General features: G+C 46.1%; 1 protein-coding gene across 1 annotated transcript; it reads left to right on the top strand.

Annotated features, from left to right (window-relative positions):
- Nucleotides 1–13,526: 13,526 nt before the first annotated feature.
- LOC146860028 (uncharacterized) lies at nucleotides 13,527–22,644 on the top strand (the record flags this gene model as incomplete). Its single annotated transcript, XM_085646465.1, has 2 exons — nucleotides 13,527–14,360; nucleotides 22,447–22,644. Coding segments are annotated over 2 exons (1,032 nt in total), but the record flags the coding sequence as incomplete, so codon positions are not given.
- Nucleotides 22,645–23,197: the final 553 nt, after the last annotated feature.

Raw genomic sequence — 23,197 nt, forward strand, 5'->3', positions numbered from 1 at the left:
GCAGCCAGTAATGAAAGAGGGGCACAGATGGGAACAATCTGGATGGAAAGTGGCAACAGCATCACTGCACCATCCAACGCATGAGGAATCAGGAGACAGTGAAAATTTCCACACAACCGAGGGAGAAATCCCCTCAACCAAATATCCACAAGAGCGCTGTGCAACAGCACACACCTGATAACGGTGTACACAACAAAGAGCCAAGCAGGAGCACAGCTGCCCACAGGGGCACCCACCGATTGTGCCCCACCGCCACAGCCCCTGCCAAGCAAACAATGTGGAAGTGCAGCAATATAGGTGAAAGTCAGACACAAGATTCTGCCCTGCCATGGCGCTCCTGAAGGAGGCCTTTAAGATTTTAGCAGGAATCCTGGCAAATAGATTGGCGCCACTGATCCCTCATATTGTTCACCAAGATCAACATGGTTTTGTACCGGCCCGTAGCACGTCGCTTAATATACGGCGGCTATTCAGGGTGATGCGCTGTGCAACAATGGACTGGCCGACGGCCGGTTGTATTGTACTGGACTTGGAGAAGGCTTTTGACATGGCCCTTTATGTTTGCTGTGCTCCATCGATTTGGATTTCGGCTTTACATCTTAAGCCTTATCGGATTACCTTACGGGGCTCCTATGGTTCAGATGCGGCTAGGGACTCTCTTCTCTGACCCTAAATTGATAGAACAAGGGACTCGCCAGTGGTGTCTCCTCTCTCCCTTGATCTTTGCCCTGGTGATTGAACCGTTAGCGATGGTGCTACGAACCTGGGCGCCAGACTGGGGGGTACGTCTTGGGGATGGCACACATGCAATTTCGCTTTATGCACATGACTTTTTGTAGTATGTTAAGGATATTCTGGCGGTCCCACATATCATCCCTGCTACATTGAGGTCTTTTGCGTCTCTGTCTGGGCTGAGGGTGCATTTAGGCAAATCTTGCCTATGCCTCTTTAATCCTCGTACGGAGGAGGTGGTCGGGGTCATAATGCAATGGCAGCCGGTGGTGTTCAGATATTTGCGGATCCACATTTACCACAGTCATCAAGATCTTATGGACGGTAACATCATGAGGGCGGTTACAGCGCTCAAGTCTCAGATCGAGTTTTGGAAGGCAATCAACCTTTCGGTCAAAGGTAGGGTGGAATTAATTAAAATGGTCATGTTGCCGCTTCTCCTGTTTTGCTAACTTACCACTCTACCTACGTGTCTCCTTCTTCCGCTCTCTGGAGAGGATTGTTCGGGATTTCATCTGGAACAATTTACGGTGCAGGGTGGCACTAGCAAAGTTGTACCTACCATGTTCAAGGGGAGGCTGGCTATACCCAACCTTAAACATTACTTTTTAGCATCCCAAATCCTGTGGGTGGCGAAATAGGTGGAGGAACTACACTTGTCAGACTCGGCGGAGCTTGACCCTGGACAAAATCCTTTCCATATTCCACCCTTGTAACAGATCGAATGAACCCCTCCCCCTATTAGTCTTGACGCGCAGAAATGTTTCCGCAGGGCGCTTCGTCTTACTCTAAACATCACACCGTACGTGCCCTTTGTGTCCTTATTAGGTATGCCGACCATGCAGGGTCGCGTACAGAGTCCGGATCTCACTGACTGGGTGGGGGTTGGTATAACTACCCTATGGGACCTCTATGGAGAGGGCGCGTTGCAGCCGTTCCTCGCTATCACGAATGAAGATGAAGTTTCCCCAGGCCAGTTGCTAAATCATGCTTCCTGGACGGCCACAATGAGGCGTTGGTGGGTAGACATCACGCAAGAACCTCCAACGCATCTTCTAATGCAATATGTGCATGTGATGGGTATGGGATGCCATCTAGTGAAGTGGTTTGAGGGGTCAATCAGGGTGCATACTATAGTAGACGTAATGCGAGTTAAGTGAGAGGCGGTTCGGGGGAATCCTTATTCGGAGAAGGAATGGTCCGTGGTCCTGGAGAGTCCCAAGCAGGTCCCCAGAAATGTTTGTTTTAGGTTAATCCAATTTTACATTGTCCAAAGGGCTTATCTCTCCCCAGATAAAATCAATCGCTATTTTCATGGACAGGATGCATGTTGCCCGCGCTGCAAGCTGGCGAATGAAGATCTTTTACACATGCTCTGGTCCTGCCCCGCTTTGCATGCTTACTGGGAGGGGGTCCTTGGGGCGCAAGCCACTAGCACAGATAGAGAGGTGCCACAGACATGGGAGATGTGCATCACTGGTGTATTTCCAAGCAATAAAGAGCACAAAGCATCCACCCGTTTTCTAGATCTGGGTTTTATTGTGGCCGAGCGGTTGATCACCCGCAGGTGGAAGGCAGAGGTGCCCCCGCCGACGAAAGCTTGGTTCCTCTCCATGCTGAACTTTGTGAAGGCTGAAGTGGTTTCCCTGGTAAGGGAGGATACGTTGGGTTTGCGTAAATTCCCCATCTGTGCTGCATGGAACGCTATGTTGTGTGCGATACAGGGTTTGCTGGTGCCGAGCGACCCATTTGATTTTCCCACTCTGGATGAATAGTGGGTTATACAGGGGTACACCTATGGCCCGGGCCTCGGATTGATGTGTAGATAGAGTCCCTTGTACCCCACACTCAATGGTCATTTCTTCTGGCAGTCGGGCTGTGCACCCATATGATAATCGAGAGGCTCTTGTCTTGTGACAACTGGGATCTGTGTTTCCTTCACTACCCCTATGCGGCTCTTGTTCCCCTTCCCCATTCCCGATAGCTTGTCCCATGTTAGGTGTTTTCCATAAAAATTGTTTGACTCCTTAAATAGATTGCTGTGGTATGGCGGAGTCAAGCCATAAGGAACATGCTTATGTACTTGACAGGTATTGCATAGTTGAAGTTATAATTTACCATAACATGAGTGTACAGCATCTTAGACGGAGGGAGGTGATTCTATGATTGACGGAATATGCCACTGGTCGTTACCAATCATACTTAAGTTCGCTGATGTAACCATGAAGTTGAGCTGTTGATGTACGACCTGAACTAGTTAGTTACCTACTTTCTCTGTATGACGTTTCTTATGATGGTATATCGTTTGAATTCATGTACACAACAACAAACCCTTTAATAAACAGATCCAAAAAAAATGAAGGCGAGAAGGACAAAGGGGTAATGTATATCACAACACAGTTGCAGGCACAGGGAGATGACAGGCTTCACCTAGAATCACACATTAGGTTATGTCTCTAAATGGGAATTTGAAACAAGTTCTTGGTCATCCAAGGTATTTATGTATATGTTCAGGTACAAGGTTAGGAACTTTAGGTCTAGACCAGTGGGTTGCTAGCCGAATTTTGGTGGGTTGGTAGCCAATTTTTGGTGGGTCGCCAAAGTCCAGGAAGTAAATAAAGATGTCTTTAATTTCTGTACTTATGTGTCCCAGTTGCTGAGCTTCAAAGACAGGGGTCAAATGTCAGGCTACATCTTCTGCTCCTTATTTTTGAAGAGAGGACTGGTGCGTAGGAACGCTTCTCACTTTGCAGTCAGGGAAGGTAACGTAAAGTGAATTATGTGACAATCTGCTGGGGTACATGAAGTGTGACAAGAAAGCTAATATTTTCCGAACACACAACAAAATGTAAATACCTGTAAATTAACTGTACACATTCAGCAATTAGGAAAGCAAAATGGAGCACGTTTTTTAAATTAAATTCTGAAGTGTGATGGAAACAAAGATTTAAGTAGGATTAGATCAAATCATGACAATTTATTTGGTGATGAACAAATAATAAATATTCACTGAAATCCGATTTCCACGCATTATCATTTGTGTGCAATATAGTTTTATCTAAACAAACTGAATGTCTGTGCAAATTTAGTGACCATTTCAATGGAACGTTTGCGGTCTGTCCATAACAATGTGTTACCATACAATGCTTTATTACATTAAAAAATCGCCCCCTCCTGTTTATTGAAGCAAGGTGGGTCGCAAAAGTTTGTCATACTAAGAAGTGGGTCGTCGTTCTAAAAAGATAGAGTAGCGCTGCTCTAGACTATCATGTTTTTGGAGTGGGCAGGATGTGCGGAATCAGCAATAAGACCCAGGACCCAGGCGGTGGCGTGGTGTCTACAGCCTCGCAACTGTCAGGCTTTTTGCTGGAGTTCTTGGTATACCATGGACAGGCGTTTTTCCAGCACAAAGTCTCTGAACTGTTGCGAGGGGAGGGATTGGGTCAAAGCTGGTATATTGTGGCACTGCCCCGCCTGGGTAGATACCGAGGCGGGGCCTGCATTGGCAAACTTTCCCTGGCTCTGTTACTCTCGCCACTGGAGTTGGACTCGGGCTAGGATGTTGGCTGGCGATCCACGCCTGCAGATGTCTCTGGGGAGGTCATCAGAACAGTCTTCGTTGTCTTCCTCCTCAGGAAATTACGGCCATATGTCAGTGGCAGGTGGTCTTGGGAGAAACCTCGGAACGGCTTGAGGACTGACCGCCTCCTATCCTCTGTGGGCAGTTATTATAGTGCCTTGATGCGGGTGACGACCCATGGACTCAGTTAGTCGGAACTTTCCACTGGGGGCTCGGTCTCTTACCAGCACTCGGTCTGTGATCTGGAGCAGGCGGTCTAGTCCATTAGCATTGGCTTATTCTTCTGAGTTTAACTAGTGAGAAAAATCTTGTCACGGATGGGGCTCTCGTCCCATGTGGGGTGATGTGGGATGCTGTCACTCACAGCTCGGCTCTAGGCATAAACCGCCTGTACTTCCGGAGGTCACATTTGGAGTTATCCTGTATTCCATCAGAAATGTGTATATGGCTCCCTCTACACTCTCTGCAGATGCTTCGGTGATGCGGATGCCTTTCTCTATAAAGTTCTCATATAGCTTTCGGCCTCTACTTTTTCCTGAGCCCAATGGGGTGGGATCCAGAAGTGTGTGGTGCGTTGGGATTAGAGTTACTAAGACCATTCATGTTCACTGAACCGGTGCTCATTGTCTGTGTGCAGTTCTTGAGTGAGGGTGAGTGTAGCCATTATCTTATCGAACTTTGGTATAACTTCTGAGGTTGCAGTGGATATCGCGATTTCGACTTCGGGGTACTTGTAGATGTTGATTACGATCACTTGGCATGGCTCGCAATTTTTGATGGTTGCCTTCACAAGGTTGTAGAGCCCAACTTGCTCCTTTGTTTGCTTTTGACCATGCCCTGGTGGGATACATGAGACAGCTGTACGACATGCAGTGTCAGACTTTGGGGCGCCACTCTCCTGAGAGGAGGGTGAGGTTGTGTTTTACATGCAGTGATTTTTGGACTTCCTCTTTCCTATGGGCCACATGTGTTGTGAGGGACCTCTAGTCACCGGATATGACTGCAGAGATGGACATGCAGTGCATTTTGGGCTTCCTCTGTTCTTTGGGCCACGTGTTGTGAGGAACCTACAGTCACCGGATGTGACTGAGGAGATGGCCAGTTGAAGGCCGTTGTCTGTCTTGGTTGCTTTTACAATGTTGTGCCATGACACTAGTAGCCGTAAAGCACAGTCAGCGATTAGTCTACAGCAGGGGTCTTCAAACTGTGGGGCGCGACCCCCAGGGGGGCCGTGGAGTGATGCAAAGGGGGTCGCGCCTTCCCAGTCACACTTCTGCCCAGGCCCAAGGGCTTCAGCCCCCACCCCACACTTCCCCCGTCATGTGTCTCAGCCCAGCAGCTGCAGTGAAACTTGAGCTGCTGGGGGCTCAGCTGGGCAGTGTCTGGATTCCTATCTCCGGCACCCCCGTGTTTTTTCACAGGTCTTTAAAGACCATTTAGCATGCCTTTGTAAACTGCTTACAGAGGCTTAGGTTTTTTTGCTGGTTCCAGTACCCCCTGGGTCCCCACATTACATTTGGATTTTACATTGACTGCAGTAGTGTGAGAATGCATTTCATGGAAAGGAATACAAAGTTGGCTTCCTGGGGGCGCCGTGTGTGAAAGTTTATTATGCTTTTGAAGCACCTGCTGCAGCGTTTCTTTCCCGTGTGATTAATTATCTTCCAGGAGAGAGATCATTTGTATAGTTGAGGTTTTGACTTAGGTGAAGTTAGTGCAGAGGGTTAATATGCCTGCTGCAAAGAAAGAGTACCAAGTAGATTACAGAGTGCATATGATGTGAAGAGATCAGCAGGTTACTGCTTTCAAAAGAGACATCCTTTTGTTACTTGCAATTTATAACTTAAAGTCCTAATATAGAATAGTGAGCTATTAACTTTCATCCTAGAACAGCATGCACACTACAAAGAATACCTTATTAGACCATTGATTAATGTTGCAAAAAGGGTTAATTTGGCTAGAAATCGATTCTTATTATTAAAGAAAACTCCCAACTATGCTGTTTCTTTTTCGACTCTGAGTTTGTGCTTCTCCACACCAAGCACTCTTAAACTATACTGCCTACCAGTATGGATGAAATGTGACTCCTACACTTTCAGTCCTTTGGCTCATGTAACATTTCACACGGATTTACACACATATGATTGATTGTCTCTGTGTAATGTGTGTGTGATGCAAAGTGCTCGGACACCCTACACTGGTATGAGTGGCGCTATATAACTAATTCAATGCATCTGAGAGAGTGTGGTTATGGAGACTTGGTCACTGTTAAAGGGTGCTAGTGAGAGAATCCGTGGTGGGGGTGGTCATTGTGGGGGCACCAACAAACATTGTCGCACAGGGCACCACCAGCACTAAAGCCGGCCCTGGGAAGTATGCACAGATAAGCGCTGAAAATACCGCTTTAGGTGACTGCTTTTTTTTGTACTGACTGGGCCATCAAAATAATCTGCTGGTAACCCTAACCATAGGACTGGAAGTTTGTTGCAGGTTCAGCACATTATTTATTTCCTTCACCCTCGATCCCCGATTAATGCCGCAATAGTTTAACTTAGATATTAAAGTCTACGCCCCCGTCAATAACATGCTGAGTTACTTAATGGGTCTGGGAATGCACCCTGCATTCAGAAAACTCATTCCTCATTCTCGCCCTTTATTGTCATGCTCACCCTGCACTCACAGTGATCACAATGCACTCACACTGATCACCATGCACTTGCACTATTCACCCGCTCACCTTGCACTCACAGTGATCACTCTGCACTCAAAATGCACTTGTCCTGCTCACACTATACCTCAACCTGCAGTCACACGAGTACACTACTCATCCTGCACTCATGTGACACTTCACTCACCTGTCCCCCTCACTACTCAATATGCAACTCACTCAAACAAGCCCCTCTGTAATCATACATTCATTCATCCCATTCTGAACTTGCATCCGCACCCAAAATGAGAGAGGACAGCAAGGGAGTGAGAGAATTTGATTGAAGAGGTCAGGGATGAGGAGAAATGTGAATTGCCGAAGAGAAGTGTGGACACGCAAGAAATGAGTGTGATCCAAAGGTGAGGGCTTCTGTTAGAACAAAGGGGAGATGTGAAAGAGGAATGGGGGGACTGGAGAGGTGTAAGATACAAATAGACAAACATTTGAATGAAGAGACGAGGTGAATGAGAAGTGCTGAGGGGCACGGGAGGTGACAGGGCCAGAGAGGCCATGAGATAAATGTGAGAGACTGTTAGAGATGAGGGCAGTGAAAGGACAGAATGGCAAGAGGTGATTAAAGGTGAAGTGAGAGGTTGAATGGGGAGAGTTCAGAAGTTGTAAAGAAAATGACCTGCAAAGTGAGAGAGGGATCCGGGGTTAGGAGAGGAGAGAGGGATGGAAGGGAGGGGGTGAGAGGAAAGCTGCATGGGTAAACGGCTTAACTCTACACAAAACGCCAGGGTTTTAAGGGACCCCTGCTTCTTCCGGTCAGGGCCAGGTGAGCTTCTAATGTGGCAGCACGTATTGCTGCAGAGTGGAAGGCCCTTCACAAAGGTTGACGTGAAATCTTTCTGATGATAATTGCTTTATTTTGGTTATAAATGGGTACTGATTGGGTGAAATCTTTCCTCAGCGTTACTGTGTGTAACAAATATCAAAATAATGAAGCAATGCTATCCCAAAATACGCGGCATCACATAACCTCATTTATATTTTCATCCCACGCAATTTAGTCAACAGGTTTAGACATTTTTGTCAGGAGGGGGTCCTTACGCCTCAAAATGTTGACAGGGGGGTCTCGGCATCCAAAAGTTTGAAGACCTCTGGTCTACAGTCACCTCTGCGTCTTGTGTGGCCTTCTCTTCTGGAGTGGCTGGCCAGGCATACCTTCAATAAATCAATCAATCAATCAAGTGTTTGTGAAGCGCACTACTCACCCGTGAGGGTCTCAAGGCGCACGGGGGGGGGGGGCGTACAGTTCCGGATCAGACGCAGCATCGGGTTATTCGAAGAGCCAGGTCTTGAGGTCCTTCCTGAAAGTTCACAGGGTTGGGGAGCATCTGATGTGCACGGCGAGTTTGTTCCAGGTCTTAGCTGCGATGCAGGAGAAGGCTCTCCCACCGGTTCTGGTTCTGCAGATGCGGGGGACTTCTGCCAGGGCGAGGTCAGCTGTGCGGAGGTTCCTTATTGGTACGTGGGAGGAAACTCTCTCGTTGAGGTAATTGGGTCCGATGTTGTTGAGGGATTTGTAGGCATGGGTGAGGAGTTTGAAGGTGATCCTTTTCTCGACGGGGAGCCAGTGGAGCTCTCGTAGGTGTTGGGTCATGTTTCGTGGCGTGGAGTCCCAAGGATGAGTCTGGTGGCGGCGTTCTGGATTGTCTGGAGTCTATGTAGTAGACCTCTATTGATTTCGGCGTATAAGGCGTTGCCATAGTCCAATCTAATGGTTATGAGTGCGTGGGTGACGGTCTTTCTGCAGTCGGGGGGAATTAATTTGAGGGTCTTGTGGTGGATGCGCAGGCAGTTGAAACTGATGGATGCGACGGCATTGATCTGGCTATTCATGGAGAGGGAGGAGTCAAGGATGATGCCGAGGTTTCGTGCGTGGTCCGTAGGGATGGGTGGATTCCCGAGGGCTGGGGGCCACCAGGTGGCATCCCAGGCGGACAAGCAGGGTCCGAGGATAAGGTCCTCTGTCTTCTCAGAGTTGAGCTTCAGACAGCTGTCCTTCATCCAGGTTGCCACATTCTTCATTCCTTCCTGGAAGCGGAGTCTGGTGTCTTCTGGTTTCTTTGTTAGTAAGAGGATGAGCTGGGTGTCATCGGCGTAGGATACGATGCTGAGCCCCTGCTGTCTTACGATGGCGGCAAGGGGGGCCATGTAGATGTTGAAGAGCGTGGGACTCAGCGAAGAGCTCTGGGGTACTCCGCAGTCGATATCGGTGGGTTTGGAGATGAAGGGAGGGAGTCTGATCCTCTGGGTTCTGCCGGCGAGAAAGGATTTGATCCAGTTGTGGGCTGCTCCTTGTAACCCTGCGTCGTGAAGTTTGGCTGCGAGTGTGCGGTGGGAGACGGTGTCGAAAGCTGCAGAGAGGTCTAGAAGGATGAGGGCCGCGGTGTGATCCTGGTCGAGCTGCATGCGGATGCAGTCGGTGGCGGCGAGAAGGGCAGTCTTGGTGCTGTGGTTGCTGCGGAATCCAGACTGGTAGGCATCAAGGATGGAGTGTTCTTTCATAAAGGTGGTCAGCTGGGTGTTCACGAGTCTCTCGGTGACCTTGGCCTCAAAAGGGAGGAGGGAGATGGGCCAGTAGTTTTTCAGGTTCGTGGGGTCGGCCGTGGGTTTCTTGAGGAGTGGTTTGACCTCTGCCCGTTTCCACTCTTCTGGGAAGATGCCGGACATGAAGGATGCGTTGATGGTCAGTCTGAGTTCTGGTGCAATGGCGGCGGTGGCCCTGTGGAACATGTGCGGTGGGCAGGGGTTCGTAGGGGCACCTGAGTGGGTTTTCTTCATGGTCGAGGTGATGTGTTCCACGGTGGCGGGATTCCAGGTCATGATTGTTGGTTTATTGGTGGCGTAAGGTGGAGGAGTGGTGTCCTGCATCTGATCGCTGAAGTTGTTATAGAGGGCCTTGATCTTCAGATGGAAGTATGAGCTGAGTTTGTCGCAGAGCTCCTGGGATGAAGTGATGTCCGTGGCTTCGCTGGGGGGTTTTGTGAACTGCTGAATGACGTTGAACAGTTCTTTGGTGTTGGTTGCGTTGGTCTGGACCCGAGTAGAATGTAGTCCGTGGATGTAATGGCATAGGGTGCGGCGAGCTCGGCGATGGTGGTAGCGGGCTGTGTGCGAGGTCCTGGCGGTCTGTGGATTAGGGTGCCGTGTAGCGTGGTCCTGGGGCTTGTCTGGATCTGGAAGTTGAGGTGTTCAATGTCGGAGTGGGGGTCGTTTGAGCTGGATGTGGAGAGTCGGAGGGGGGTCTTGTGTGCGATGACGAGTCCCCCTCCCGGGTGGTGGGTGCGGTCCTTTCTCTGGATCTTGTCTCCGTCGGGGATGGCCGTGGCGATGTCGGGGCCGAAGATGGCGTTGGTCCAGGTTTCCATGAAGAAGGCGATGTCGGACAAAAGGGAGTCGAACAGGTCCCAGATCTCTACGGCGTGCCAGTGCAGGGAGCGTACGTTGAGGAGGATTTATTTATTTTTATTTATTTATTTATTTATTTATTTGCATGTTTGTACTGCGCTGGAATCGACTCCCTGAGGAGTATCTCTGCGCCCTTTAGCACCATCAATAAACAAAAGAAGGATGCATGTCAGGGGTTCGTTGGTGCGTGAGTCAGGCGGGCTTTCGGTGGTCATTGGTTTTCTGTCGATGGTGAAGGATTTGCAGCAGTGTCTGCATGAGAACTGGCCATGGGTGGTGTTCAGCGAGGATCTCGCACAGTCGCTGTGTCTTCTGGGGTTGAGGGTGTGGAGGGCGGTAGAGTCGTAGTGGTGAGGCCTGGGAGAGCCATAGTTTCTGGTGCTGGTCACGGGTGCGCCACGGAAGGGCGCAGACGGGCTTGCCTTAGGCGCGCCTTTGGCACGCAAGCGGCGCGACCAGACAGCAGCCGCCATTAAGTAGGGGAGGGGGGCGGGACTGGAGGAGGGGAGGCGGGTGGCTGTGCGGTGGGCGGGGCCGCAGCGGCGGGAAAACAGTAATAAGGTACCAGGGTAAAAACACCTGAAAAGGAGGGAGCAGGAAACAAGACTGCAATGAACGAAATGGAAGTATACGTTACACAACAGAATCACACCTAACTAAGAACAGAAAAATAATAAACAGTGGCAACGCTAAGATATATGCGGAGACCGGGAGAAAATACAGTGAGAAATACAGTGTCACCAGAGTCACCAGGCGGGAGCGCAATCGCCTCTGTCAGCGGCGTGCAGCTGGCGCCAACCCTGGCAAGACAGGAGGCTCAGAGCAGAGAAGAGCCTGCGCTGAGTGCGGAGCTGCTGGGGAGAGTGCTGTCCTGGACCGGAGGTCTAGGATTCTATGTCAGGACCAGAGGCTCCGATTATGCTTCTCAATCTTTACTAGAAAGCTCACAGCAGCCAATAAAAACAGAGATAAAAACCACGTGACAACCATAGAGTCTCGCCCATATAAGGTCCCTGTCAGCACATAGAGTCCTCTTTCTTTGCTGCTCCGCAGCCAGTTAAGTACCTTTATATTTGCTCTGGTTCTTAAGTGTGGTATTGTTGCATTTGTATGCCCAAGGCTAGCGTTTCTGGTGTAAGGTGCGCGCTGACATAGGTGCGCGATCGCTGCTCACGCGATTTATGTTCTCTGAGGTTTCACCCCGTTGCTGTTTAATTTCGCTGCTGTTTCTTCAAGATTATTTGCTTGTTGACGCGCTGCGAGCTCTTACCAGTGTAGCGGTTTGTCTCGTTGGGTTCGTTCGTTCCCTCGCATCGCTCGGTTTCAGTGGAGCGGGAGGTTGAAAGGAGCGGGGACGCGCGTCTGACTGACGCGCAGTCCTCTTTCAGTGTTGTGCGAGCCTGGGCCAGCGCGCATGCGCGGCGGCCATTTTTTGCCCGCGAAAGTTATTGGGGCTTGAATTGAACACCGGAGCAGCGTGTTTTCCTGCTTATGACCCGCATTTGTGCCGTTTTTCCAGCGAAAGGCTCGTTTTTGCTCCTCAGACGGCCTTCTGATATTGCACTTAGTGGGGCTGTATAATTCAGCATAGGCTTTGCCTAGAGTGGGGTTTTTGTGCAAGCCCTCCCTCCCTCCACATGCTAAAATAAGCAGTTGGATTCACCGTTGGTGACTGATTTAGGGCTTGCCTGGGGTTACCACTCCCCCTGATCTCCTTTTTTGGAGTATTACTTGTGAGCTTGGCAGAGTCACAAACGCTCCTCCAGGGTCGTTGATTGCACACTGTGTGGCAAAATGTCTGAGTACTATGAGGAGGATTTTTACTATTATGATGAAGACCCCTCAGGGTCTATTGAATATGAGCTCGTGGAGGCATTGGACGCGGGTGTCCAGCAGTCGGTCAATTCGGCTCTGGTGAGAGCGATTGCGCCTTTAAAATGCCATCTTTGTTCTTACGCAAAACAACAAGGCTGGCTTCCATCGTCAGCTCCCCGAGCTAAATCTGGGGGTAAAGGAAGAGCGAATCCCCACGCTGCCGATTTCGCTTAGCTAGCAAGGTCAATGGCGGAGCAAGAGCGCTCTACTTCTAGTGGAGAGGCTACAATTACGGAAATTTCCCAGGAGGATGATGGTCATGACACCACCCCTGACCCTACCACTGACGAGGAGGAATCCCCTCACCCTTCCAAGAAGGCAAGAAAGGAAAAGCATTCTGATCCGTCTACGTCACCTAAGGTTCTCACTTTCGAGCCAGCGGACATTATCCATCCTAATTCTACATCCTGGCTTCCGCCCCAAGAGGTGGCGGACTATGTCAGACCCATCTTCGCCAGGCGTTTGACACGGACGTGAGGGCACGACTGCGGTCGGAGTGCCCTAGGCCTGAACTGGCGGATAAGGTGGCGGCTACCCCGGAGGTAGACCCGTCCATATTGACTTACTTGAAGAAGTATTCTAAGGACCCTAGGAAAGGCTTGGACAGGTCCTGGCGATCCTGCCAAGATAAACTGCTGGACGTCATAGGCCCTCTAACAAAGATTCTCGAGCTTGGCTTTAGGGCCAAAGAGTCAACCATTGCAATTAATCCTGACGAGCTGATTGGCTGGGCCCAACAGGCGGTGTGCCAACTGGGCAACGCTAATTGTGCATTGTCGACGGAGCGGCGCCGATCCATCCTCTTAAAACTGGATCCCAGACTGGCCGAGTTATCCACGTCAGAATCGGGTCCGCTAGCCCAAGGTCTCCTGTTTGGTCAGCCCTTTCTAAAGGAACTTACAAAGTTTGTGGCCACATTCAGTGGGCTTGAAAGGCCCAGGGTTCTTTAAAATGGGCTTTCCGCCCGGTTTTTGGCAGGGCCGGACGCTTTCGCGGGCGCTCGTTCGGCCGGGGGTATAATCAAGGCGCCCAACGTGGCCAACAAAGAGGAGGTTATCAGGACAACACCTTCACTACCTCCAATTTCTACCCCTCTCGACGTTCCAGAAACAGGTTCCGCAAAGGTGGCAGATTTGGAAGAAACTCCAACAACCAGCATGATGCCGGAAACTCAGGTGAGCCTAATTCCTTTTTCGGAAGTGACGTTGGGGGGGCAGAGTGGCATTTTTTCTAAGCAAATGGAGCGAAATTTCGCAAGATGCATGGGTGTTGCAGACGGTACAGGGGTACAGGCTGGAGATGTACGCCTCCCCTTCGCAAGACTCTCGCCCTCCCCCTCTGTATTTTTCCCAACAAGATCGGAACTTTATCACGGCAGAAATCAATTCCTTGTTGCAGAAGGGCGCGATAGCGCCCTCCGTGATGCACCCTCATGGTTTCCTGAGCACTGTCTTTCTCGTAGAAAAGAAAGGGGGCTCCCGGTTGGTGTTAAACCTCAAAGAGTTCAACTCGTGGATTGTTTACAGGCATTTCAAGATGGAAGGGATCCATCTGCTACGCGATCTTCTCCAGGAAGGGGACTGGATGGTCCGTTTGGACTTGAAAGACGCGTACCTATCCATTCCCAATTTCCCCCCCCCACAGGAGGTTCCTTCAGTTTGTCTGGGGAAAGGTATGCTACGAGTACAAGGTCCTTCCGTTCGGTCTGTCGTCGGCGCCGTGGTGCTTCACGAAGCTTCTGAGACCGGTGGTGGAGTCTCTCAGGGCCCGAGGAGTCCGCCTCATAATATACCTGGACGACATAATTATTTTGGCGTCCTACCCTCAGACGGTCCAAACAAACCTCAATTGGGCGATAAACCTGCTACAAAGTTTGGGGTTCATTGTCAACCCGCAAAAGTCAGTGTTAACTCCCTCTCAGTTCATCGAATTTCTGGGTTTTCTGATAAATTCTCTAACGTGTCAGCTCTTGCTGCCGATGCCAAAGTTCAGGGCAATCAAGAAGGAGTTGCGGTCGACCCTGCGCAAGCAGACGACGTCCTTGAGATCGTTAGCCCACATAGTGGGGCTCTTGGCTTCTTCCATCCAAGCGATCTTCCCGGGCCCCCTTCATTACCGAGCCCTTCAGAGGCTCCAGATCCGCCATCTCCGAAAAGGTCTCAGTTACTCAGAACAGATACCTCTCTCAGAGGAGGCGAGGCTGGAGATGGACTGGTGGTTAAACCACATGGAGGCCTGGAATGGCCGGGCGCTATTCGGATCGACCCCGGATGTGGTAATCGAATCGGATGCCAGCCGTTGGGGTTGGGGAGCCCGGTGCGGCACGTTGTCCACGGGTGGTCGCTGGTAGCCGGAAGAGCTTCAATTACATATCAATTGCCTGGAGCTGTTGGCTGGTTCCTTTGCGATCAGATGTCTTTCGCCTCAGAAAGCAGATTGTTGTATCCTCCTCTGGATGGACAATAAATCGGCGGTACGTTACGTCAACAAGTTGGGTGGTACCAAGTCGCGAATGCTGGCGGAGATCGCCAAAGACTTCTGGCACTTCTGTCTGCAGAACAGAATTTCGGTTGTTGCGGAATACCTGCCCGGTTCCAGCAACCAAGTGGCAGATTGGAATTCCCGCCATCTGCAGGACTCCAGCGATTGGATGCTGTTACCCACGGTGTTCCGGCGCCTGACCCATCTTTGGGGCCCTTGCCAGATAGACCTATTTGCGTCCCGACTGAACAGACAAGTTCCCCAATTTTTCAGTTGGAGGCCGGACCCGGAGGCGTTAGCCACGGATGCATTCCTGCAGGAATGGCCGATGTCTCTATGCTACGCATTTCCCCCGTTTCTCATGATTCCACGGGTTCTAGCGCGAGCAAGGACCTTTCAAGCAGAACTCATTTTGATCACTCCTTTATGGAGGGCTCAAGCATGGTTTCCGGTGTTGTTAGACATGAGTTGTGCGATCCCGATTCTTCTTCCCCAGTTGCAGAACCTATTGCTGGACCCTCTTCAGAATCCTCACCCTTTGGTGACATCGGGCCAGCTTCCACTCGTTGCTTGGCGGGTTTCAGGGACAGATGGAGTGTCCCGGGCCTTTCACGCGAAGCTAGCAACTTCATCAAAGAAGCTTGGTCGGCCAACTCCCACAAAAGGTATTCCTCATCTTGGAAAAGATGGTGTGATTGGTGCGCTCAACGGGACGTGGATCCCGCTATAGCACATGTGTCTTTAGTGGTCAACTTTTTAGCCTCTATTGCACAGGTTTCCAAATTTTTCATGTTGGTGACACACTTTTTTGACATTCCTGCTTTAGTGACACGGTAATGCGAGCGAGCGTAGCAAGTGAGCCGGAATCACCACAGAGGTGTTCGGGGGGTTTTAAAAAATAGTGGGCAAATGGTGCATTTTCAATCAAATTGGAGAAAGCAAGAAGGTTTAATAAAGCAATTGTGAATCTGTTCTTAACAAAGACAGTGACTGGCAAAACAGGAAGTAAGGTTAGGTTTGTGCCTGAAACAAGAATATAATCATGCACATATCGACACATGCCCTAGTGATTTACAGCAGAAAAAGGGCACCCCCACAGCATATGGAGTGTTGGTTTTGGCAAACGTTTCTTCCTTCTTAAGTACTAAAAAGAAACATGTGAATCAAATTAGAATAATTCCCAGTTAAAAAAAACAAGGCAGTACATTAGATCAACTGTCGGTTGGGTTGTGGAGTTTTTGTTTCACCACGTTATCAAAAGAAAACCTATTTCCTGTATTAGGCCAAATATTAAGTTGCTGGTGAGCTATTATATAATAATCAACTTTAAGCATGTTGGCCTTGTTTGTCACAATCTGTCCTTTTTTTTTTAGGTCCCGTCTAGGCTGCGCATGTGCTGTCTCGAACAGCATGTTTTCAATCTGTGGCCTTCAGCCCACCCATAGGCTTCCCACTTGTTTGCTCCATCGCGCTCTCATATCCGTCGTTCCCGTTAGTCCATAGCATACAAGCGTCATGCTTCTTCCTGTGTTTGACCCTCCCCTGAACATGGACCAAGTGCTTGGGTCCATCCACTGCTCCCGTTATAGGAGCTACTATTTTCTTTGTCTTCTTTGTCTTTGAGCACTCCACACGAGTGCTGGTGTTTTCACTCACTCCATCTCCTCCCGCCTGCCCCAACCCCGTTGATTCGTTTTCTTTGTAGATCGGCTTTATTATTCACCTCACTCACCGAGCCAGCAACATGATAAGTGATGTGTACTTACCCCTTTGAGCTCATCCACTTACGCACAGATCAAGACATTAAATGGCCTTCCTGCTGGTTAGGAGCTTGGGCCTCAGTTTTCTAAATGCACCTGTTTTAACTAGCATATTATTAATTTCCTAAACACCGCTTCATGGTTCGTTGTAAAGGAAATATACTATGTACCTATCTACTACCTTACACTGCAAAGATCTCTTGCCCTCGCTTTTCAGTTTCAGGGCACATAGGTGAACTTCATCATTACTAAAATGAGCAATAGCTGCTACATAGCGTCAAGAGACGCACATGCATCTCTTGGCACTATGTAGTAGACCGGGCACAAGTTGAGGGTAGACTGCGTCTATCCACTCTTTTCACAGGGTGATCGCAGTCTACCCTGCTATGAGATTGGACCCCACAGAAATATGGTAAACTTGTCTTGGTGCAATTTTTAGACACCGGGACACATTCAACAGTGCCTGCACATTGTTTGCTTTTGTTCCAAGCAGCAATGTACAGGCGGGGAAGGGGCTTATCAGATTCCAGCGGGGCCTATAACAAAGGTCGAAGTTAAGGGGCCATCAGGCTTCCTTTTGTTGGAGTATCCTGGCTGGGAGCTATCAGGAGCCTCACATCTAAATGAAATGGAGGAGAAACAAAGGCACACAGCTTATCACATCACATCACACAAGAGGCAGGCATGCTTTTGCCTTTGTTCAGTCCTTTTATATAAGAGATATGCATGTGTGTAGGAATGTCAGATTTGTTAGTCTGTCCCAGTATTTACACAAACAATTTAAAAGCCACTATTTTGTTTTGTTTCTTTTACAGCGCTGTAGTGCTACTAATCCCATTGTAGAGTGTCAGAGTGCTTTATACATACACATTATACATTGACAATAAATGATGTGTGTAAATCAAGGGAGTGTTACATAAGACGGGGAGAGTTACAAGGTATAGGAGCCACATGTCCTTCTCGGCTCACTGTGCTATATTAGAAGAATTACAATTTATGAACTGCAAGTAACAAAAGGATCTCTGTGTTCAAAGAGCTAACTCTATTAACCCTCAATGCTACTTTGATCCAAAACTGGGACTAGACAAAACACAAACCTCTCCAGCAAATAGTTATTTTACCATTATTATTATTCCCTGAGCTTTACTGAGCACACAAAGATCTCTGCCACAGGTGCCTTAAACCCATGATATTTTAAAATACAGACTTTGCAACCAGTTGAGTAGAACAGATTTACTGCCGCATTTCTCCTTGTTGCCAGTTTCTTTGTGGCAGGATTTTAAAAAATAAATACATGTTAAGGCCCTGATTTTGCATCAGGGTTGCATAATTTTTTTGCACAACCCCGAAGCAAAATCTAATTTGTTAAATATTGTAATGAGCTCAAATATACTTACGATAGACCTGCTAAACAAACATATAACTTTCATGTTTGGTTTCTTGTGCTACTGGCAGTGACTAATATTGATTTTTAGTTTTTGTTTTCAGCGGCAGTCATTAAAGCTGTGAGATAATTGAGAGGATTTGTTAAATAATTGATAGTTGTCATTTTGCTTTGTCGGGTTATTACCTGGTAAAAGTAATACAGTTGTTCAACTCATCGTTCAGTGGGAAAAGCCTGTGGTTTTAGTTCAGCTTTTTGTATACAGCAGGGTGCAGGGGTGAGAGTATTGCCTGAAACAGCTTGCCGCAGTAAATGCTAAAGATCAGTGAACATGTTGCATTAGCCGTGCGTTAGGGATTGTTTAATGACATGTCTTAACCAAAAGGGTTGGGGTGTTGGGTGTGTGTAAGTGAGAGAGGGACATGGAATAAGGTAGAAAAGGGCTGGTAAAAATGGCCCCATGGCCTGCGACCTCTTATTTAAGTATCCTGATCAGGCCCGGCTCCAGGAATTTTTATTTGGGTGGGCCAAGGGTGCATTTGGGTGGGCCACTGCGGGTTCGATTTGTCGCATATATGTCTAGGCAGGCCTGCTTCAGGGCCCTCCTTTATCTATTCTTAGTCTTACAAAGCCCAGTAAAATCTCTTTCTAAATATTATCACTCTCAAAAAGTGTTTTTTCTATGTAATGTTCCTTTGATGGGAAAAAGAGGTTCCTGAGGTGGTAGTATCAGGCAACTAATCAAAAAAACAAGGGAGTTACCCCAATGTGAAACTCACAAAGGGACGGGGTATCAACTTACAACAGAAACAAAAATGTCCCTATTAGGAAAGGCCTACAGGATTATCCTATTGGTCAAGTGTCTGATATTCACAGATTCTGTTGGTTGTCTCATGAACAAGATTTCAACATAGAGTCTACATACAGTAGCTTGTATATGCACTAAATAAAATCTAAAATACTTATCAGTTAAATTACAATTATTTATTTGTAAATAAACAACATAAAAATATCATTCCCTCCCAAAATGGGTTACAATCTTTTAATCAAATTCAATTAATCATAATAAAAATAAATCTTTGTGAATACATGTCACAAAAATCATCATCAAAGTCGACGCGGCGTTTCGGTGATTTCACCTTCTTCAGGACTAAAAAACAGTTTGATCAAATCTAAAAAGAAGGGAAAGTATTGTCTTAAAATAAATGTTGACTAAACAGTGCAATATACAATACTACATTTCATGGCTACAGTATGTATCTTGAATTTAAAATGGCTAGTTGCCTGCGTATTGTTGCTAATGGGTAAAGCAAACACTTGACAGTATAACGGTATTTCTATGGACACGTATATTATTCGAATTTATTTTATTATTATTGTTAAACAGATGTCCTTAAAGCGTTATATAGATTTATAGAAAGGACCCACTCATACCTCAATTGTCTTGTAATGGAAGGGATAGACGTTTTAATAAAATTGTCCAAATGGAATAGCCCTTCACGATAGAGGCATCTAGTGTTGAATAAGCCTATAATGGAAGTAGGAGTCATCACTTAACATGTACTCTACATTAGTAGTTTAAAAACATAACTTGTACTGTGTCAGCATACCTTATTTTCAGTTGAGTTAAAAATTATATTTATGTCCGTAAGAGCCACCGTGGATATACTCGTATTTTTCAAGAGAAGCCCACTTTAAAATTTGGGGAAAATTTCTCTAGGGTGACAAATAAAAGAAAAATCTCATTTAATCACTGGGGTTTTTTTTCTTTTTTTTAAAACACTCAACTTCATGCGTTTTGTGACAGTTTGCGACATTTTAATCACTGTTGCTCACCATAAGATTCAAGGGCGTGTAAATCCTTTTCGTTTCTTCAACTCTAATCGTTAGATAAGGAAATTACATCTGACAGGCCAACGCAAGTAGATTTTCTCAATTAATCACTTTCCTGTGTTCAATCCTATACATAAAGAGAACACCATATATTATCGTTTTATGTATATTAACTTAACATAATTACAGTCATGTTGATGCCCTGTTTTGTTGACCAATTTTGGTTCGATAGTGTTATTTTATATATTAGGACTAATTACTAATCATTTTCAAAATATGTGGGCTCGAAAAGGGGGACAAAACGACATTCTGCCCTTACAACTTTATCGTTCTTCGATTACTAGTGACAATAGTAATGATATAATCTTTTCTTAGAGTCGTAAAGATTAACCAATTTACCGGTCAAAAACTCGATTGTGTAACATAGTTACAACCGATGCCCAAAATCCTGATATTTAGAATACTCACGTTCCAGATTGAGCCGTGTTTGTATAAATGCTACCAAAATTTATCGCTTAGGCTCAGGTCTCACATTAAATAGTACCCGGCCAATTCAGACAATTAAGAATGCTCAGTGTTGCTTGTTTAATCAAAGCTGGAAGAAAAACTGCTAGCATTCTAGCGGTTTGTTATGTTTGTATAAATGCTCTAAATTTTTACAAAAATTACCGCTAGCGCTCGGGTCTTATGTTTAAAATTACAGGGAAACTCAGTCATTTAGAATGCTCCGTGGCGCTTACCTCAACAGGACAAAACGGCCTCCCTGCTCTTACGGACTCCTCGATAGCAGCGTATCTAGAGGGTTTGCTTTCCTGTCTTATATGCCCGGTAGTATCAGATCTCCTCATCGCGTACTTGCGCATTCGCGTCACTTCCTCTTTCATCCGGAAGTGGTGTGTATTGAACGTAAAACCGGCAGACATCTTAAGAAGGACCAATATCATATTGTATTCATCCTTTTGTTTCATACTCATCCTATTTGATTTCAAAATAAATCCATATGAATATTACCATTTTAGTTGTTTATCTCGGATGATCTCATTGCGTGTTCCGAAATCGCATCTCTTGTTACGTACGCATCATGCGTTATGCGATGATACACGGGCGGCCATCTTGAGATGGACTAGTGAAGCATTATATCAAACCTTTTGTTATTGCAGAATAAACCTATTATCTTTTTTTGTTGTTTTACCATGAAACATATTCATATTGATTAGATGTTCATATACTAGAACTTATAATGTAATTTTCACAATGACTCCCATATCGATGATATTTAGTGGAAGATATGGACAAAAAACAACAACTATCTGTATCCAAAAGGCATAAGAGGTTCCATATAGATCATTATATTATTTTCCTCTATGAAATATCAAATTTTCTTTTAACATAATGGTTTTAACCAACCTAATGGTTATCATTAAGAACTGTACATTGTGTCCAAAGTAAACATCAAAGCATATATATTGTGAATATTTTAACGTGGTGGAAAGATATTATGAACAAGTCAATAAAATATCGTTAGAAAGAAGGATTAAATATCATAATGGGAGAATCAAAACTAACATTCAAAAGAACGTATATAGGTTGGTACAAGCTTATATTGTTAGATGGATTTGCTCAATTTACTAAAGTAATTTCTCCCAGTCTTCTTTATTATTCAATCCATTTTTGTATGTGTTGAAACGTGACATAAAAAATTGTTCACGTTTTTTCCTTTTGGTCGTAATATCGCCACCACGTGCGTTACAATGAACAATTTCTATACCGCGCCATCTCAGATCATCTACCGAATGATTCGCCTCTAACCAGTGATCTACTAATGGGGATGTTCTTTTCTTAGTTCTGATCGCGGATTTATGTTCTGTGATTCTTGTACGTATCTCACGTGACGTCTCGCCAATATAAGCCTTGTTACATGGGCACATGATCATGTAGATCAGATTACTTGACCTGCAATTTATCAGATTTCTGATCTGATGTTTGCTACCGTTGTGTATCACTGTACTTCCCTTGATGACGTTGCTACAGTTTTTACAGGAATTGCACGGATAAGTGCCAACAGGAAAAGGGGCATTATTGATGGTATTTTGTTTAGGGATTTTATCTTCTCTATAGGTATGTACTAATTTGTTACGAATCGTACTATTCCTCCTAAAAGAAAACAACGGTTTTGGTGGTATGGTTTCATTCTTGTCTTTTAGTAATGACCAATTCCTGTTCACAATATTTTTAACCTTATTACTGATATTGCTGAAGTTTGTTACAAAAATCAGTGGTAGGTCCTGTATTCGTCCACTTTTGTCTTTCTCAATAAAAAGAGAGAATCTCTGTCAAAATACTTAGCTCTTTTGTAAGCCTTACGGATGAGTTTTTTTGGGTATCCTCTGTCTGCTAGTTTTTGTGTTAAAACATCCGCATGTCTATTGAAATCATGGATATCTGTACAATTGCGGCGTATTCTTAAATACTGCCCAAAAGGAATGTTATCTTTCTGGCATGCTGGATGATTGCTCTGGTAGTGTAACATTGTGTTACGGTTGGTGGGTTTCGTGAACAACTCTACCTTTAATTTGCCATTATCATGTTCTATTTTGATGTCTAAGAAGTCACAGTATGTTTTATTAATATTTGACGTGAATTTAAGATTAATGTCTCCCAAATTTATCCAAATTAGGAAGTCATTAAGGGATTCAATCGTTCCACTCCAAATAAAGAAAACATCATCGATGTAGCGGGACCAACAGGATATATTCTCATAAAATGGTGCCGCTATGTTAAAGATATGTTTCTCCTCGAAATCGGCTACATACAAGCAGGCCAGACTGGGAGCACAGGTGGCTCCAATGCTGGTACCTTTGACCTGCTTGTATAGATCCGTTCCGAACAAAAAAATGTTGTTCTTAAGGATTATGTCTACGCATTCTACTATAAATGCTGAATGAGCAGACAAATCATCATGTTCATTCTTTAAGAGGCCCTTAAGCATTTCAATAGTATCATTTTGTGGTATATTTGTGTAAAGGGCCTCTATGTCTAGGGATACCAACCATTGACTTTCTATATGGTAAGGCAAACCTTCGATTTTTTTGATCATTGAGGTGGTATCTTTTATATAGGCCTTTTGTTTAATCACAAGTGGTTGTAAAAATTTATCAACATATTTACTGAGGGGTTCAGTAAGGGAATCGATACTAGAAACTATCGGTCTCATAGGTGGATTTATTAGACTTTTATGTACTTTAGGTAATCCATATAGAGCTGGTAGTTTAGGATTGAGATTTCTAAGGAAATTGTATTCATCTGGACATATGATGTCATCTTCCTTCGCATGGTCTAAAAGTCTCCTAACTTTCTCGATTAGTACTTTCCAAGCTTCTCTGTTCGATTTCTCATAGTGTAAAGGATTATTCAAAAGGTTGAGTATT

The sequence above is a fragment of the Triturus cristatus genome, chromosome 3_1, assembly GCF_964204655.1.
Source record: "Triturus cristatus chromosome 3_1, aTriCri1.1, whole genome shotgun sequence".
NCBI lineage: Eukaryota > Metazoa > Chordata > Amphibia > Caudata > Salamandridae > Triturus > Triturus cristatus.